Source organism: Symphalangus syndactylus, chromosome 17 (genome assembly GCF_028878055.3).
Source record: "Symphalangus syndactylus isolate Jambi chromosome 17, NHGRI_mSymSyn1-v2.1_pri, whole genome shotgun sequence".
Lineage (NCBI taxonomy): Eukaryota > Metazoa > Chordata > Mammalia > Primates > Hylobatidae > Symphalangus > Symphalangus syndactylus.
Genome location: NC_072439.2, coordinates 53008090 through 53027561, shown reverse-complemented (window position 1 = coordinate 53027561; position 19472 = coordinate 53008090). Strand labels below are relative to the sequence as shown.

At 39.8% G+C, this 19472-nt stretch overlaps 1 protein-coding gene across 9 annotated transcripts in view; it reads right to left on the bottom strand.

Moving 5' to 3' along the window:
- The window catches only part of MED12L (mediator complex subunit 12L), a 344195-nt gene that overhangs the window by 254387 nt on the left and 70336 nt on the right, over window positions 1–19472 (bottom strand). For all 9 annotated transcript variants that reach the window (XM_055250839.2, XM_063620247.1, XM_063620245.1 and 6 more), the window contains exons 6-11: window positions 18467–18636; window positions 17016–17126; window positions 15722–15991; window positions 11528–11677; window positions 10070–10169; window positions 9614–9750 (exon numbers count right to left, since the gene is read on the bottom strand). In XM_055250839.2, the coding sequence (XP_055106814.2) occupies window positions 9614–9750; window positions 10070–10169; window positions 11528–11677; window positions 15722–15991; window positions 17016–17126; window positions 18467–18636 (938 nt within the window). The remainder of the gene's footprint in view (window positions 1–9613; window positions 9751–10069; window positions 10170–11527; window positions 11678–15721; window positions 15992–17015; window positions 17127–18466; window positions 18637–19472) is intronic.

Sequence of the window (19472 nt, the reverse complement as noted above, 5' to 3'; positions counted from 1 at the left end):
CAGGTCTTCTATCCTTCAACAAATAAAGAAGGTAAAATAACTGACAACTACAGCTGAGAGGCAGGCTTCCTTTAGAAATTAGGAGGTACTTGGTGAGATCTTTTGCCAGTTTAAAATAAGAAATTTCTTAATACATTACCTAGGTTACATAATACCATAAAAAGGAGTGGGGGAAAAAAATCAATGACTTATTACTATCAGCAACAGCTAACTAAAAAGAGTTGAAACTTTTTTAAAATTAAAAATAAAAGGACTTAAGATACTGAATAAAGCTCTTAACAGCTCTTTAATCTTAGACTAAAAGGACATGTTTATAAATGAAATCAATCACTCTTAGTCAAGGTCAAACAAAATGGTCACATTTGGAGGAAGATATTATTCATGTTACAGCACCAATAAATAATATGGAATAATATGTAGTGTAGTTATATTAACAAGTCATATAGTTTGCAAGCTGAGGCATACTGTGAGGAGCTGGATGAATTGCAAGTCACAGAAGTAAAAAAGTTGGTCTTAACTGCTAATAGAACATAACCTTGCTGTACCTGGTCACAGTCACCAATATAAGGTAATAGGCCTAACACTGTTAACCATAAATTCACAAGATCTATTACATAAGCATAAATGGTATTCATTTTTTATAATCTTTATACATATGAACATTTCCAAGCCTGGCAAGGTGGCCCAGACATGGTCACCTGTAATCCCAGCAACTCGGGAGGATCACTTAAGCCTAGGAGTACAAGATCAGCCTGAGCAATATAGTGAGACCTTATCTTTAATTAGCCGGGTGTGTGGCGTGTGCCTGTAGTCCCAGCTACTCGGCCGGGGATCACATGAGCCCAGGAGTTCAGGGCTGCAATGAGCTGTGATCGCGCCACTGCACTCCAGCCTGGGCAACACAGCAAGACCCTGCCTCTTATAAGAAAAATTAAAATAAAAAAATTAAAAAAATATTTTGCATATATACATTTCCAAAAGATATTTGAGGTGGCTGATTTCTGACTGAGAAAGGGACAAGTTTTTCTAAATTCACATCCTTACAATCAATATTGATAGTCTTTAGGTCTTGTGACATCAGATAAACCAAACATATACCATGGAAGCAAAAGCAACTTCCTTTTTGTAAAGCAGTAGTTAAAAACAGAGGAGATCTAATTCTGGGAGGAAACAAGACAGATAATACAATCCTCTCTGAGTATTTAAATCAACTAATTTTTTACTTAGGTTTGTCATTTATTTGCATTTTAACAAAAAATGATTCTTCTAATCCTCAGTCAACGTTTAAGTAATACAAATGAAAAAAATACAAGAGTTGTGAGAAATACGTAATTGCATAACAGAAAGTCATATAGGGGCTGATCCATAATTTCAAAGTAAAATCTCTCCAAAAGTCCTTAACAAGTACATGTCTCTCATATTTAAAATACAGACTGAGCATCCCTAATCTGAAAATACGAAATCTGAAATGCTCCAAAATCCGAAATGTTTTGAAGACCAACCTGATGCGCAAAGGAAGTGCTCACTGGAGTATTTCACATTTCAGATTTTCAAATTGGGGTGCTCAGCTGGTAAGTATATAATGCAAATATTCCAAAATCTGAAAAAAGTCTAAACTCCTAAACACTTCTGCTCTCAAATATTTCACATAAGGGATATTCAAGCTATAATTAAAATATTATGCTTCATTTCCAAAATTCATCACTGTGCAAAAAACTTTACTGCTTGCCTTTTATGAAGATCAAAGTAACATACAGATAAGAAGGAATTACAAATTTCTAGAATATGGTGCTTTGTTCTACTCACTTGACAACCAAAAGTTGTCCAGTCAAGAACATAACAACTGGCATTTACTAAGTGCTTATCAGGTACTGCCACATGAAGTGGATTCTATTAGTAAGGCCATTCTACAGACAAACAGACTGACACTAAGGGAGATCTGAAGCCACTCAAATACTTGGCAGCAAAATGAAGATTGAAAATCAGGTCTGAACTGGCCTAAAGTCTGTGGTATCCTACCAAGGCCAGCGTGCTCAACTTGAGGTTTTGAATTTTCTAATTAAAATATTGTTTACTATGTTAAAACTGTCAAGCAAGCTTTTAAAAATAAATAGATTATTCCACCACATAAATGTACCAATATTCATATTTGGAAATTGTTTGTGAAAATTGTTCATGGCAATTGCAAAGGTGTCTTCCTCTCATTTCCAAAATTACATCTGAAACTTATTACTTCAGCTATATTGTTCACTGAAATAAAATCATTTTTTAAATAAACAGTACAAGAAATAGAATGTACTAGTTAAGAGTACCATTTGGATTGTACTGTTAATTGGAACTATTTAGGATTCCAATTCCTTTCTTCCACCAATGAGTTGGGTATCAGCCTCAACAATTTCTCATCCTCTCTAGCATTGGTTGCCCTGTCTAAAAAGTAAAACATTTTTAAAAAAGAGAAAGAAAGAAAAAGAAAAACATGCATCTCACAGGCCAGGGAAAAACTAAATAAGATGACATAACACTAAAACAGGGCTCGTTGTTTAAAAAGCACACAAAAAAGTTTAAAAAAAAGTCACATAATACTCAAAAACAAATCAAAAGGCCAACTCCAATCTAAACAATGTGTGACAGGCCCTTCTCAGTGACAGCAAGTCTAAATATCTGGATGCACAATTTTGTTTTCCCAACTATGTTACTAGAAACCAAACTTTTACTAACACATTATTTCAAAAAATAAGAAAATACTAGTTGTAAAAGACTAGCAACGCTTCCTTTGGGTGTCCAGTAGGAAATGTGTTAGCTTCTGAAGCACAATACACTTCTGGCTGGGCTGTGATCAGCATCAACATAAATTCAGCACACCTGGATCTCAACAGCAAGCCATCCATGCATGTTTTCCTTGCTTGCTTGACTTTTGCCTTATTTGACTTTCTGCAGTCTTGGTTTTAGAAACTGACTTTTTTCCTTAAACAACAACAAAACCTAAGCATTTAAATGAACATGGTTTCCTTTACAACATGGTCCTGCAGCTACCCCAACCTGAGTGGGTCAATGCCATCCAACTGCCTCCCTACAGACAGTAAAGACTTTATGAAAACCAGCAAATGTCAAAAGCCTGACAGATCCTGGCTGTGCCTTATGATTAGTAGACTGCATGATGGGTATCTGTGTGTGCCCACAGTAGCCCCAAGGGGCCCACTATGAGTCTCTGAACATATTCCTTCCAATTCTGCAGAGTTTTTAACTAACTATATACATCAGTCGGTAATAATAGCAGCTAGTGTTTATTAAGTACCCATTTACATGCTGGGGACTATAAATATTTGAATGGTTTATCACTCAAACATTATTTCATGTCATTTTCACATCATCAGGAAATAGCATGCCCATTTTACAAAATGAGGAAACTGAGACTCATCAAAAATACGTGAATTCTCCAGTGTCCCTAAAGAAATACACTAAACTGCTGATTTCACAGCAGAGAGCTCCCCCGTCAGCCACACCCCTACCTCTACCTGCACGTACTCTCTCCCACATCTGAATCTAAGCATTTGTAAGACTGACACATACAGATTCCATGACTGTATTCATCCCTACCTTTCCAAGCCAAATCTTACAGAGGTGCTTCCCCTTCCAGTTCACTGCCCGAGTAGCTTTTTAATGAGGTCTAAAAAATAAATTCAATAAATGCTACTGAGCATCTCCCGGGCCCCATGTATGGTACTTGGGGCTGAAAATGTACATAAGGTGAGGAGAAGAAGAAACATAGACCCCAGGGAAAGTTGCAGGAAGACAAATGTGGAACAAGCACAGCATTGACAGAAGGCGAGCTTTTGTCCTCTGGATCATGGTGGTGAGGCAGAGTTCGCCAGCTGCACTGATACAAACCTGGCTGGGCCTGGGACACTCTGTGCCACAGGTGAGGAAAACACATTTTCTAAACTTAGGGCCTTTGCCATTCAAAACATATCTATGAACTCATCACAACCTTTCAAAGAATTCTGCATGAATAGTCTAAGCATAAAACAAATCCAAACAATAGATATGTAAGTTTCCCCATCTGGGGTGTGTGGTTTTAGCAGCAGGGAAGGAGGAAACACACATGCTGCTGCAGGAACACTCGTCCAGTGCAGCTGGTTCCATCTTTTCATTACTCAGGATAAAGCTGGCTTCCTGGGACCCCCAAAGAGAGAAGTGAAAAGGCAGCTCTTCCTGCCACCTTTAGACTTTGCCTTCTATCCATGTCCTTGAGGCACCCCAAAGATGCAGCTGCCTCCGTCCTCACACTCATCCCAAGCAGAGAGACGCCAAGAGGAAGGAAGTGGTCTGAGGCCTCTGAAAAGCAAAGAGAGAAACTCCTCCTCCAGCTGCTCAGAGGTGAGGTCACAAGTGACAGGCTCAGTGAGCACGTGGAAACCAGGGGTCCCACCGTCCACATAACGACTCCTTTGCGTGGATGTCAGGATTTGCCACCTCCATCACCCAGACTAGAAACACCCAGGCTCTGAAACACTAGACAAGCAAATAAGTGAGTACACGTTGTAGAAGACACGTACCAGGAATTGGAAAGTGACAAGCATCTGAGTGAATACGGCCAACAGACACACTGCCTGGCTGCACAGTATTTTAAGATCAGGAAAGTTTACATGCAGATCTTGACATCCAGCTTCTCTTGAAATGTCGGATGATCAGGCAACAGTGGATCCCAAGTAGAACCTAAGAATTTGAGAGGCTTCCCTCTTCAGACAGGGTCTGCCCACTTCCCAGACACCTCAACCCCCACCACCTCCAGGCTGCCTTATACATAGCATCCCCCGACTCATTCCCACTACCTGCCTGGCCACTGTGGGACATGAGCCCTGACCTCAGTATTACCATCTTTACATCTCACACTACTCTGAATGGAAAACCAAGCAGCACAGATCTAGAATAAGGAAACACTCAGGTTTTTGAGATTTTTATTTTCACCTCCCTTGCCATTACACACAAAAGCCCAGACACAGAAACAGTGGCCAAGGAAATGGGGGGTAAAGGGCAACAGGGAGGGAGAGTAAAGAAATAGCGCATTCCAGGCCGGGTGCAGTGGCTCACGCCTGTAATTCCAGCACTTTGGGAGGCTGAGGTGGGTGGATCACGAGGTCAAGAGTTCAAGAACAGCCTGGCCAACATGGTGAAACCCCATCTCTACTAAAAATAGAAAAATTAGCTTGGGAGGCTGAGGCAGAGAATGGCTTGAACTCAGGAAGCGGAGGTTGCAGTGAGCCAAGATCACGCCACTGCACTCCAGCCTAGGTGACAGAGCAAGACTCCATCTCAAAAAAAAAGAAAAAGAAAAAAAGAAATTATGCATTCCATGTGGAATCAGTGAAGGCACACCACACAGCCTGGCACACCCCAATGTGGGCACAGCATCAGCTCCTACTCCCACTCTCATGACCACAGTCCAACCACAAGGCAGGGCCCAGGCCTCGGATGCCTTCATCCCATGCATTGCAGTTTTCAAGAAGCTTTCCCCAATACTGAAACTGATTACACACACAAACTTCTCCCATCTGGACAGAAGTTCTCCCCTCCCTACAAGGAAGTAGAGAGGACTGCATTTCCCTGTCGCTGTTCCAGAGAAAAGGGAATTAAGGAATCGAGGAGGGTGAAATTCAGGTTTTCCAAACAGATGTGAGGAAGGATTCAAGATTCAGGAGGTCAGGATTCAAGATCAGCATGCAACCTGGGGCCTAGGCCTACCTAGACACGACTTCTAGTAACAGCAAACCTCCAACCTATTGCAACTACGGAAGTTGATCATGTTTTATCTATCATGTTATCTAAATCCTGAATCAATTACGAAAACAAAAAAGGGGAAGTATATTTTAAAAAAGTGAGACCAATTTCTGAATCCTAACCACACGTAACTCCTTATCAGAGAACAGCATCATCACATTAGTTCTTCCAGTATACTAATAATTGCTATATTATTATTGTTAACAATTTTTAAAACATATTTGTATAGTGCCTTGTAATTCTCAAAGTGTTCATGTTTCCTTAGAGAAAAAAAGGGCAAGTAGTCTATGCCTACTTAACCAGGAAGGGCACTACTGCACAAAGCCTTGAGTAACTTACTCAAGATCACCAGCTGATCAGTTAACATGATGCTGCAGCACATGCATGAATTCCAGAAATACACAAAGTGACTCTGTAGTCAAGAAAACAGGGCTGGGCACGGTGGCTCATCCTGTAATCCCAGCACTTTGGGAGGCCAAGGGGGGTGGATCACTTGAGGCCAAGAGTTAGAGACCAGCCTGGCCAACATGGTGAAACCCCATCTCTACTAAAAATATAAAAATATTAACCGGGCGTGACAGCAGGGCACCTGTAATTCCAGCTACTTGGAAGGCTGAGGCAGGAGAATTGCTTGAACCCCAGAGGTGGAGGTTGCAGTGAGCCAAGATCACGCCACTGCACTCCAGCCTGGGAGACGGACAGAGACTCCGTCTCAAAAAAAAAAGAAAAGAAAAAGAAAACAATAACCCCTGTTAAGGAGTAAACTGAGAGATAAAACTTGATTACGTATACATACACATATACCTTGAAACAGATACCAAGGACATATTTTAAAAATTAATTTAGTCCAGGCACACTGGCTCACACCTGTAATCCCAGCACTTTGAGAGTCCAAGGCAGATGGATCACTTGAGGCTAGGAGTTTGAGACCAGTCTGACTACAAATAGAAAAATTAGCTGGGCACAGTAGTATGTACCTATAATCCCAGCTACTGGGGAGGCTGAGGCATGAAAATTGTTTGAACCTGAGAGGCAGAGGTTGCAGGGAGCCAAGTCAGTACCACTGCACTCTAGCCTGGGCAACAGACTAAGACTGTCTTGGAAAAATAGTAATAATAATTTAATGTTAAGTATTACAGAAGGATCTATCTATTTTGTTATCCTTTTTGCCAGACTATTAAGAAAAGGTGATCAATCTGAATTACAGGTTGAAAACATAGTTTTCATCAAGTCTTTCTGAAGTTGAGTCAACATTCAAAATAATGACTGCTAAATGGGGCAACACTGATGGCCCTTCCAGAAATGTGCGTGCCTAGAGCCTCCAGGACTCTCAGTCCTGAGCACATGTCGCCCTCTGGTGGCAGGCACCTTCCTGCATCCTGGGAGAAGTCACTCAGGTAGGGGAAGCTTCCGGCAGTGATATCCAAACATTTCCCACATACCCTCTCAGCTCAAAGAGTTTTTTTAGTAAAAATTTTCAACACACACTTATTTATAACTTCTATATCTATACGATCATAATAATTACATTCATTTCCGGAGACAAAAGAGGCTTTTGAAAATTATAATCTGAACAGAAGTTCTAATAACCTTCTTGCACCCTAATGGCTCATTGCAAGCACCCACTCTGGAGATATCTGTGATTTACAAAGAACCTCACAGTGTGATTTCATTCAGAAAGATTGCAACATAATTTCTGCCCTTGAATTTTTTTGAAAAAAAAAACACCCTTGTTTTTTTTCTTGAGAGTGCTGTAACTTAAGTGTCTGCGGGTGAATGGGGCAATAATCCTGAAGTTAGCCAGGGCATACACTCTGAAGGTATATAGTCAGGCTAACCACAAAACTAAGGTGGTTGTGATAATCTCGGTAAAACCCTCACCAGGAAACAATGTAGCTTTTACTCAATACTTAGTGCAAAGAAGCTAAACAATCCAAGATCCCCCTGAATTTTGGGTATCCCTACTTTCCTTCCAAATAACTCACCTATACGTATTAAAAATCTTAGTATTCATGAAGCCTTTTATCTAAGAAAGTCTTTACTAAAAATACACTTTAAGGTTTCCACCCAAAAAGAGCACGTAGCACTCTAACTTGCCTCAGTAAGCAGAGGATTATATCAGCATGCTCCACTGAAGTAGGGAGGCATTGCTACTGAGACTTGCGATGAATTTAAAAAGCACACTCAACGGTCTTGCTCTCAACGTTCTGAATGATCCTAGCTGTCACCATTAGTATTGAACCATATCTTTGAGAAGCAGGGTGATCAATCAAAAATTATTCCAAAAAGAATAATAATCTGGAATATGTATCAGGCTCACATAAAGGTAAGAGAAGGAAAGGTTTTTGATGGTGGTTGATGTTGTTTCATCTTTTCTTTCCACATATGCATTCCCAAAAGCTAGCTGAAATATCAAAGACGCTTGCCATCGGCTACCTAAGGTATTGAAGGTGTCTTAAAACTTACCTATGCAGTCCTGGTGCCTAGCACAGGCTGTATATTATCATCGGCAGTTTTCATTGTGAAAAGAAGACAAACTTTTTATTTCTCCCCAAATAAGGTTGAGGAAAAAAACAACTGAATATCCTAGTTTTGGGGCAATTCATTCATGAAACAATCTATTGCTAGAAATGTGTAAGATAAAAATTGTCTGTGATTATTAATTTTAGATATTAACTTGGCTAGGCTATTGTATCCAGTTGTTTGGTCAAACACCAGTCTAGCTGTTGCTAAAAAGACTTTTTTAAGATGTGATTAAGATTTAAATCAGTAGACTTTGAGTAAAGCAGATTATGTTCTATAATGTGTGTGAGCCTAATCTAGCCCACAGAAAGCCTTAAAAGACTGAGGTCCCGGCCGGGCACGGTGGCTCAGGCCTGTAATCCCAGCACTTCAGGAGGCTGAGGCAGGCGAATCAGGAGGTCAGGATTCAAGATCAGCATGGCCAACATGGTGAAACCCCATCTCTACTAAAAATACAAAAAATTAGCTGGGCATAGTGGTGGGTGCCTGTATTCCCAGCTACTCAGGAGGCTGAGGCAGGAGAATCACTTGAACCCGGGAGGCAGAGGTTGCAGTGAGCTGAGATCGTGCCACTGCACTCCAGCCCAGGTGACAGTGTGAGACTCTATCTCAAAAAAAAAAAAAAGACTGAGGTCCCCAGAGGAAGAAAGAATTCTGCCTCCAGACAGCCTTCGGACTCAAGAACGCCACATCAGTTTTTGAGTCTCCAGCCTGCCCTGAATATCTCAAATTTGCCAGCCCCATAATCATGTGAGCCAATTTCTTAAAATAAATACCTTTCTCTTTTCTCCCCCCCTTTCTCTCTCTAGGTAGATAGATATAAACACATATGTACACATACATATATATATATACACATACACATAACACACATTTTTTTTCTATTTCTCTGTAGAACCCTAACACATTGTCTAAGGATTTTTGAAAGATCATGACCACAAGTATTCATGCACTGCCCTCTGCTGTGCTAAATGTTAACATACATTCCCCCAAGTTAAAGCCAACCCACCATATTAAGTCCAATCACTAAATGAAGGATATTCTTCTAAAACTAAAATTGCAGAGTGATGGTAAAAGGGCCAAGAAAAATCTTGCCAGTCAATATATCAATATTGCTAGGTAGACAAGCCCTACTGACATTTTATTTTAATAATGGTGGGTAATCTTGGTCCAACAGAATGATTTCAAGTGTGTATGTCTTCATGAGATACTACACTTCATAGAAAAGGTTTCTCCAGAGTTTTCTGAATGAGAAAGAAGAGAAAACACTATGAAAATAAAAGGTAAAAAGAATTAAAAAAAAATTAACTACCTCTTGGTTATCTTTGTTTTGGTTTGCCCAGAAAATCTTATGATAAAGTGTCTCCATTGAATTGCTGGAATCAGTTCGGTCAAAACAGTGACGATCCAAAACTTCCAACGTGTGCAAAACCCGACTAATAGTCACCCCTATAGGCAGAAATTAAACAAGTGGTTAATGAGGCCAAAAACAGAATAACACAGTACAAAATCACCATTCTATGTGAGGCAAAAGAAATTTTTTTAAATTATCATTCTTGGCATATGTTATCAAACAATCATCAACAAAACCAAACTTGACATTCTAGACAGCCAGGATCTAAAAGGCATAAACCGAAGATTGTCCTCAAAATTCACCAAGTGGCTCTGTCAAAAAGCTGCCTTATTCATGTGGAATGGTTTATAAGAGCAAAAACACAGCATGAAGTCCAACATTCAAAAGCACTCGTTCCTCTGTGGCATTCTGTACCTGCTGTGGATTCTTGGCACTTGTCAAATGACCACCGAACTTCTACTGCACGGCCTCTTTGTTTTATCTGTTGTTCTACTTCATAAATCCTTGCCCGAACCTGAAAGATAATCACTTCTAATTAACTTGTGCTTGGAATGCCACAGCGCATGTCTAAATCATGTCAGGTTTTTCCACGTGAGTAAAGTATCCTACGGTGAACTACAATCTTGACTGCATTGTAAGAAATGCAGCCTGTGGCCCAATAAGTGAATTTTTAAAATTTACAAAGGGCAATGTCAGTTTTCAATAATAAATGTTCACAAAAATAAATGCTTACAAAATTTGTTTTAAGAGTGAAATTTCTTTTTTAGGACACCTCATGGAAAGATGAACGTTCTAAAATAATCTCTTTGAGCCATTCTTCCATGTGTGAAAGCAACTTGCAATGTTCTATTAAGAAAACTGCTTGGTAAAAGACAGGGATCTTATTCTTTTTCTTTTTAATGGATGAATATGATTTTTTTTTATTATAAGTTTTAGGGTACATGTGCACAACGTGCAGGTTTGTAACATATATATACATGCGCCATGTTGGTGTACTGCACCCATTAACTCGTCATTTAACATTAGGTATATCTCCTAATGCTATCCCCCCGCCTCCCCCACCCCACAACAGGCCCCGGTGTGTGATGTTCCCCTTCCTGTGTCCATGTGTTCTCATTGTTCAATTCCCACCTATGAGTGAGAACATGCGGTGTTTGGTTTTTTGTCCTTGCGACAGTTTGCTGAGAATGATGGTTTCCAGCTTCATCCATGTCCCTACAAAGGACGTGAAGTCATCATTTTTTATGGCTGCATAGTATTCCATGGTGTATATGTGCCACATTTTCTTAATCCAGTCTATCATTGTTGGACATTTGGGTTGGTTCCAAGTCTTTCTATTGTGAATAGTGCCGCAATAAACATACGTGTGCATGTGTCTTTATAGCAGCATGATTTATATTCCTTTGGGTGTATACCCAGTAATGGGATGGCTGGGTCAAATGGTATTTCTAGTTCTAGATCCCAAGACAAGGATCTTATTCTAAATATTAATCACAATCCTATGGTTCAAGTCACATAAGGCTTTGAAACAAATAACCCAGTACTAATAAGAACATATAATAATTACTAAATATCAAAACTACTACAGGAGTCATGGTCATGTATTAGAACCACCACCATAATTACAGTCTGGGTGGCAGAACTCTCAGCAAGAACTGTTCAGCAAGATAGTGAAAAGAAATGGAGCAACTTCAAGAACTTCAGTAGTTCTGAAGAGGCTAAACAATTCTCTAAGGTCACCCAGAGTGTTAGTGGGCAAAACTGGGAATAGCACCCAAGCATCTAGATACTAAAACCTGTGCTTGACCCACTGTGCCCTGATGCCTCTCAAGAATGAAAACAGCCATCAAATCACTGAAACATTAAGTCTACCTGCTGATTGAAAGCCGTGTTCCCACCCGGCATGGGGAGGCTGGAAGGGGCCACCTGCAGCAGATCCAGGGGTGAGCCTGGGTTTGCGCTCTTATTTTCATTTGTGGAATAATTCCACACCAAGGCACTTGGGCAACAGAGAGTGACAGTCTGGAAATGAAACAGATAAAATTGAATGTTTAGAGGAAGGAGAAAACCATTACAATAGCTAAACAGTAAAAATGACACCCTGTCATCACTATATCACTGTCTCCTACTAGTAAGTTTAAAATACGAGTGTCTTACCCCATTCTCAACTTTGCAATTGAGAAGACAAAACTAAAAATTATTAAGTTGAAAGGGAGAAAGTACAGCTATTGAGAAATTAAGGAATATTATAATTCATAAGCTAATACTCCAACAGGAACCTGAAGGAGCTTAATAAAAATGCAGTAATCATCACTTAAAAATCGTCACTTAAACCAATTTTTCATGCAATTAAAAACATGAGATGAACTTAGAATATGTAATTTCTAAGGTTGTAAAAGCTGAAAAAAAATTATTTAAAAACAAAAACAAAATCAAATAATCATGTAATAGTAGCTTCATAAATGGTGGGCAGGCAGTAATCCCGGACAAGGAGTTGTCAAACTTTTTCTATAAGAAGCCTGATAGTAAATGTTTTAAGCTTTGCAGGCTACCTACAGTTTTTATCACATATTCTTCATTTTTGTTTTAATAATGCATTAAAAACATAAAACCTATTTTTAACTTGTGGGCCGAATTTGATCCACACAGCCTGTAGATCTACCTCGCCCTAGACACTTGCAGACACTCTTCACTCAACCAGAAGTACTTTATATGACCAACTTGCTTATATGTCACAACAACCCCATGATCTAGGTAGTGTTATCCCCCACCTTTACCAAAGAGGACCATGAGCCATGTAGATTAGTAACCAACCCAAGTTTGATTTTATTAATAGCACACATGCTCAGAACCACTATGTTATCCTGCTGCCTCCTAAACGTAAATGAAACATTATAGCTCACATTTAATTAAGCTAATTACACTTACTCTATGCTGAACACTATCTTGGAAGCTTTCCGTCATCATAACCTTAACCCTATGAGGCAATGAAGTAAGAACTATCATTACTCCCCAGTCAGACATGGGGAAACAGAGGCTCAAGGGCACAGTTACCAAGTGGCAGAGTGAGGCTTAAAATCAGGTCTGTAATAGCTTTAAAGTGTATATCTAAGCCATTATGCTCTTGTGCCATTCAACAGCAAATATTGTTTTCAAAAATATGAAATTAAGTACGAAAAGCTGGCCAGGCACAGTGGCTTGCACATATAATCCCAGCGCTCTGGGAAGCCAAGGCAGAAGGATCACTTGAGCCCAGGAGCTTGAAACCAGCCTAGACAACACAGTGAAACCCCGTCTCTAAAAAAAATTTAGAAATTAGCTGGGTGTGGTGATGCACATCTGTAGTCCCAGCTACTAAGGAGGCTGAGGGGGGAGGATCGCTTACTTGAAGCAGGAGGATCACTTGAGCCCAGGAGCTCCAGGTCACAGTGAGTGAAGATTAGGCCACACTGCCCTCCAGCATGGGCAACAGAGCAAGACCCTGTCTCCATCAATTCATCAATCAATTTAAAAAAATAAAAAATAAAAAAAAACGGTGAAACCCCGTCTCTACTAAAAATACAAAAAAAATTAGCCGGGCGTGGTGGCGGGCGCCTGTAGTCTCAGCTACTCGGAGAGGCTGAGGCAGGAGAATGGCGTGAACCCGTGAGGCGGAGATTGTAGTGAGCCGAGATCGCACCACTGCACTCCAGCCTGGGCGACAGAGCAAGACTCCGTCTCAAAATAAAATAAAATAAAATAAAATAAAATAAAATAAAATAAAATAAAAATAAACTCTGAGGTCTAGGAGACATCTTTGTGGAAACCAGATAGCAGATACAAAGAATGTCAAGTCCCTGAAACCTACCAATCCATCTCTTTCCACTGGGCTACATCCCTACTGCCTTCCTTATGCCTGTGACAATGTGGAGTTCTCAACTCCTCCTGACAGAGCCCTTCCCTGTGTCCTTGATTCCAAAGCCCTCTAATACCCAGGGCACTGATCTATCAAACACTCCTCCTTCTCCTATTTGCTCTTAGCCCACAAATAAGTTCAAATCTGCCCATCAAAAAAAATATATATTTTTAACTCTCCACTCAGCTGCCATCTTTATCCACTATCCATTCTCTTCTCTTCCGTTCATAAACATGTTTCTCAAAAGAACAATTAGTACTATTTCTCCTTATTTTCCATCACTCCTCAACATTCCTTAATTTGGCTCCTTATCCACCATTCAATTAAATAGCTCTTTAAAAGCTCACCAATGAACACTATATTGTCAAAGACAACTTCAGCCATCTTCTTGCCAGATGTCTCCAATACTCTAGACATTGCCCACTACTAATTCCTTTTTGAAACTTTCTGCAGACCCCAGTTTAGCATAGTGGTTGAGTGTGGACTCTGGATACTGACTGCTTTGGTTTGGATTCCAGCTTTGCCACTTTCTTGCTCTGTAATCCATGCATTATTAATGTTATAATAATAATAATGGTTCCCATCTCATAGGCTAGTTCCAAGAACTAAATGACTTAATAACATACGTTACAACTTAGAACAATGCCTAGACCATAATAAATGCTATCCATATGCTAATATAATTATGACACTATTACTGTTATTCCCATCATCTTTGGGCAACAATACTCTCCCCCTGTTCTCTCTCCAGTCTGGCCAACCTTCCCGGTCTCCTCCATGGACTTCCCCTCTGCCCCACTCTTAAGCACTCCTGTCCTTCAGGTTCACGGATTCTCTCTCACTACAAAATTCTTCAGGCAACCTCACTCCCTCTTGGGTTTTTGAACAGTCAAAGTTCTTGAAGGATTCGAATCCACACAAGTAGCCAACTGTCTGCCCAAATCTGCAGAATTGGACATGTAACAACTCTTGAACGTATCCATTTGGAGGTTCTAAATAAAGGACAAAACAATCCAAAATAGTCCAAAGCTGAACTCCCTGAAATGCTTCCAAACTGATTTCTTTGCCTTGCAAGCCTCCTTCTTTCCTACCACCCCCCACACCAATCTTCCCTCTACTGTGGCCAATCAATCTAACGACATTACACAACTACCTGTGTCACTTTGCTGCATAAAACCCTCTGACGACATCTCAATCATAAGGCCCATAGGGCGTCTTCTATGCCCTGACCCCCAACAGAGTTTATAATGTATGTCCCACTAATACCCACCTACACAAAAGATAACTGACCAGCCTCTGGGCCTCTTCCCATAGCGTTTCCTCTGCCAAGAAACTTTTACTACTTCTTTTTACTTGATCTTTCTCAACTCATTAGAAGAACTAAAAAATTTCTTTCACAAAGCCTCCGTGATTTTTAGGCTGGGCTAGAGGTTCCCCTTTTCAACTGCCTTGGCCCCCTGTGTATCTCCCCAACAGCCCTTGTCATATTATTTGGAAACTGTCCATTTATGACCCAGTTTTCCTGAAAAGACAGTAAATTCTGAGAGTGGAGACCATGTCTTGAGGGTCAACTCTGTTTCAAAGCTCCTTAGTATACAGCAGAACACATTAAGAGCTCAAGAAATACGAACAGAACACTAAGCTGTGAGCTCCTCTAGAGCAGGACTGTATCTCATTCCTGATATTCCTGGTAGTATCAGCCCAGCAACCAGCATCTTACTGGATGTTCAAGGACTACACAAGCAACAATGCTTGGAAGACAAACGGAGCCCGATACATGATTTGGACTTTAAAGAAACACAGACAGGCAACCAACCCAAGATGTGAACTGAGAAAGATTAAAAATGCTAGCTGGAGAAGCTGTCTTTCCAGAAGAACAATAATACAACTGACTTGTTCTGTGGGTTCCCTGAAGGATTTTTAATTGAACTGCTTAATGACCCTAATAAAGGACAACTGCAATAACACTCTCCTAGACGAATGCGACAAATCTTCTCTCAGCTTGATCCATCATAGGGAAATAAAAACATAAAATTTCAATCAATAAATTACGTGGGTGAGGAAAAAACTAGAGTTGTAAAAAGTCAACTAGAGAATTGAAAATGCCATTCCCAACTCAATCACTTCCCACATTGAATTTTAACATAAAATAACAAGGGCCAAGGACTTACCTGCAACATACAACTAAGTCCATAAACCAGGGGACCATGCTGTGCACAGGAAAGAAAATCTGAGAAGGCCAGCTGCACGGGGCTCATGCCAGGGCCGGGGGGGCCAGGGCTGGGGGCCCCGATACTCGAGTTGTTTGGTCCTATCATCATGTGGGGTGAGTGGGCAGCAAGGAGGTTGGGGCTATCGCTCAGCAGCAAGGAAAGACGCCGGGCACAAAAGTAGGCAAGACGACGAGACAGGTAGGCCGACTGAACAAACTCATCTGAATACTGAGAAGTAGAAGGACACCAGACTTCAGTCATGTCTTATGCGTCTTGGTTAAATAACTATTTTAACACAGACTTTTTTTCATTTAAAAAAGAAAAACTTCAAAGGTATAAAGCAAGTGCTGTCCAATAGAAATAGAATGTGAGCCACACGTATAATTTTAAAGTTTCTAGGAGCCATGAAAAAAATAAAAAACAGGCAAAAATTAGAATAATATTTTATTTAGCCCAATATATTCAAATGTTATCATTTCAACAGGTAATCAACATAAAAAGTATTACTGTTATACACTTTTCCATACTAAGTCTGAAATCTGGTGTGCATTTTACACTTAGAGCACACATCAATTTGGACTGGTCACATTTCAAGAGCTCAGTAGCCACATCTGGCTAGTGGCTATTGTAATGGACAGTGCAGGTACAGACTATCTCAGGGGAGAGACACAGGAACCTATAGTATAGTCTGTGGGGAGGGTATGAGAGTGAAAGGGAGAACTGCCGTTCATTGGATATTCTTCCATCTTGCTTGAATTATCAAATACATGCATGGCCTAAGAATTTTTTTAAACAAATCTCATCTAGATACATCAAATTTAAGCACATCTTAGACCAATCATCAAAATAAAAAGTTTCCTATCCCAAAAGTCTCAAAGACTTGTCAAAAGAATGTAGAAGATCCTCTACCTTCAAAAGGGATGATTTGTTTTGTTTTCACAGAAATTTGTGTTATTATATGGAGACAGTATTTTAAAAGTTGGTTGCTTTGCTCAGTGATAGGAGAAATCAATGTGGGTAAAATTACTTAAAAATTAGGACACATGGATAAAAACTACCAACATGGTTAATACAAATGATGACTAAAACTTATTAGAAGCCTTTATCACTTCATGTGTTATAGCATCAAAGACATTTTTTCCTTCATTTCAACAGGATATTTTTCCTTTTCCTCCTCCACTTACCTAATCATTCTTATCAGACTCATTTCTTGCCCATAAAACCAACTGCCTCAAGGGGACATGTACTATACCTGCAGCATTAGTGGTAGCAAGAGTTTAAGAAGATCGTCATCCATTGGTCTGATCTTTTCTAAAACATCCAGGATCCATGTCAAATATTCATGTTTTTCTAACATTCCTTCCTTAAATGAACAAAGAAAAATTACATTAATAATGTTAAAGAGAAAAACAAAAAAGGCACTGTCATTCTTATGCTTAAGTCTAACTGTACTACTGTTTTTGTTGTTGTTGTTAAACATAGTCTCATTGCTCACAGTCCAAATTCTAAACAAAACAAATAACTAATATGTTTTGTATAGTTTTTTGTTTTGTTTTTTAGAAATCTGCTCCAAATTGAGAAAAATTCATTCCAACAACGAAAAAAAAAAAAAAATCAGAAGCTTTCACACCCCCAGTGTGTGTCAGGGTCCTGGCTAGATTTCGGGGGAGTATGAACTCATGCTCATAGAAGGAAACTTGGGTAACAGTGATAATTATAAAGAAAATAAGCACTGCTCATGCCATCATCTTAACAAAAGTGTGAAAATCCCATCAGACCCAATGCCCCCTTAATAGCTTCTTTCACTATCCCAAAATTAGTTTCAGATACTATCACCTATCTGCTGAGAGATACTTTTTCCAAGATGCAGTCTAAATTCTGAGCTCAGTAAAAGTCATAAAAGCTCAGGGCAGCACTAAAGTAGTCCCTCTTCTAAATGGAACTAGAATTTATTTTTACTGACTTAAAAATTAACAATATTACTTCTCAAAAAGACCTTATTTTTTCCTATGTTGACCTCTTAGAAGAAGAGCATGAAAATTATAATAAAGGTTCTAAAGGGAAAATTTAGAAACCACATGTCCCCTCCCTCTTTAATCAAGATAACAGGTACTAAAATCTCTGCTAATAATAAGACTTGAACTGAAGTCATCTCTCCTACCTTACCATGAATAAGGTAATTATGAGCCCAAGCGCCCTCTTCTGGTCAACAGTATTTACATCCGCTTGTCTGGGTGAGAGTTCAGTCATTCCTAAACGCCCTTACCCCTCCCTCCCCTCAGCAATGTTTGTATTTTCAGCTGCAGCTGAATTAAGATGACATTTCTCTGGAACAACTTAGGTCTAAGGGAGGTCTGCTACCACAGAAGGCATCAGCACAAAGGTGTTTTTGAATAAATATATCGAATTTTGCAAAATAAAAGGTTTAGAAGGATTACATTTAATAGTGCAATTACAAAGTAATTAATAGCACTAAAAGAGCTAACATGATTGAAAGCTGAAGATCAATATGTATAATAAGCTGTCATCCCAGGGCAGATGTGTCACCCTGAATACAATTCGATACGAGAAATGTCAGACTGCTTTCTTTGAATGTATTGGTTCATATAAAAATAGGATTTAACCCCAGAACACCAAACTATAAGGAATTTGCTGTCTTCTTAAAAGCATGGCACACAACTCTGCATGTCTTCAAAAGGTTACCTGGAACATGTGAAACGCTAGCTTTTCGTTGTATTCCCATTGCTTCATGGCTTGTTCCACCTCTGGTGGCACAGGGACAGGGCCATCGCCCGTGCTGGAGGCCATGTGGTAAAAGTCAGAAATCTTGGCCAACTGCTCTCGAAGATATCTGGTAGATATCTGTGTCCACTCTGCATTTTAAAAAAGGAAAAATATGAGTTTCTAGACACAATGGGTACAAGAATTAAATGTTTTCTTCCCCATTCTGATTATCTCGAGGGTGTACTGATAAAACAAACATCTGCTCCCTAAAAATGATCTGTGCCTGTACAAGCAGTGCTCAGAAAAGGATATCCACCCAAAGCCCTTAGAGAATGCATGCTAGTGTGAGGTGGCCTGCCCTGTGGCAGCAGCCAGCTCTTGAAGAAACAGGCAGCTCTACCCTTATGCTTCTGTGACTCTTAACCTAGGAGAATAGATGTTCACTCTCGAATTGGGTCCATCTGGTGATCCTCCTTGTTAAACATCAGTTAGTATATCAAAAAAACAAAGGCAAAGCAAGACAGAATCATAAAGGGGAGATCTCAAGGAATCTCAAATTCTACAGCAAAAGAATTCAAAATCCCCCAAAAGCAGCTCTCTTAGTATCCATTTTTCAGGCTCCACATGGAATTTCAAATATGCCTAATTAAGATTTGTTTGTTTTTATCAGTCTTTAAGAGGACAGACATTCATCCACTGCGGGCTGGACCATGAAAGCATTCCAACCCGCATTGCCCCAGGATGTGTCAGGGACACCCGCATGGCTTCCCTCAGGACAATCATCTGGACTTTCAATTATTCCACTCTCATCAACCAACACAAGTGTCTCAAAACTCAGGGAGGGTGAAATCAGAGAGGCTGGGGAGCAACAAACAGTGGGATGGATACTGGAAAGGAAACAACCAAAGTAGCATCAGGAAAAAAAATCACTGAAATTATTCAAATATTTTAGGGGCACAAATTAAATCAGTGTGTTGCCTCTGGC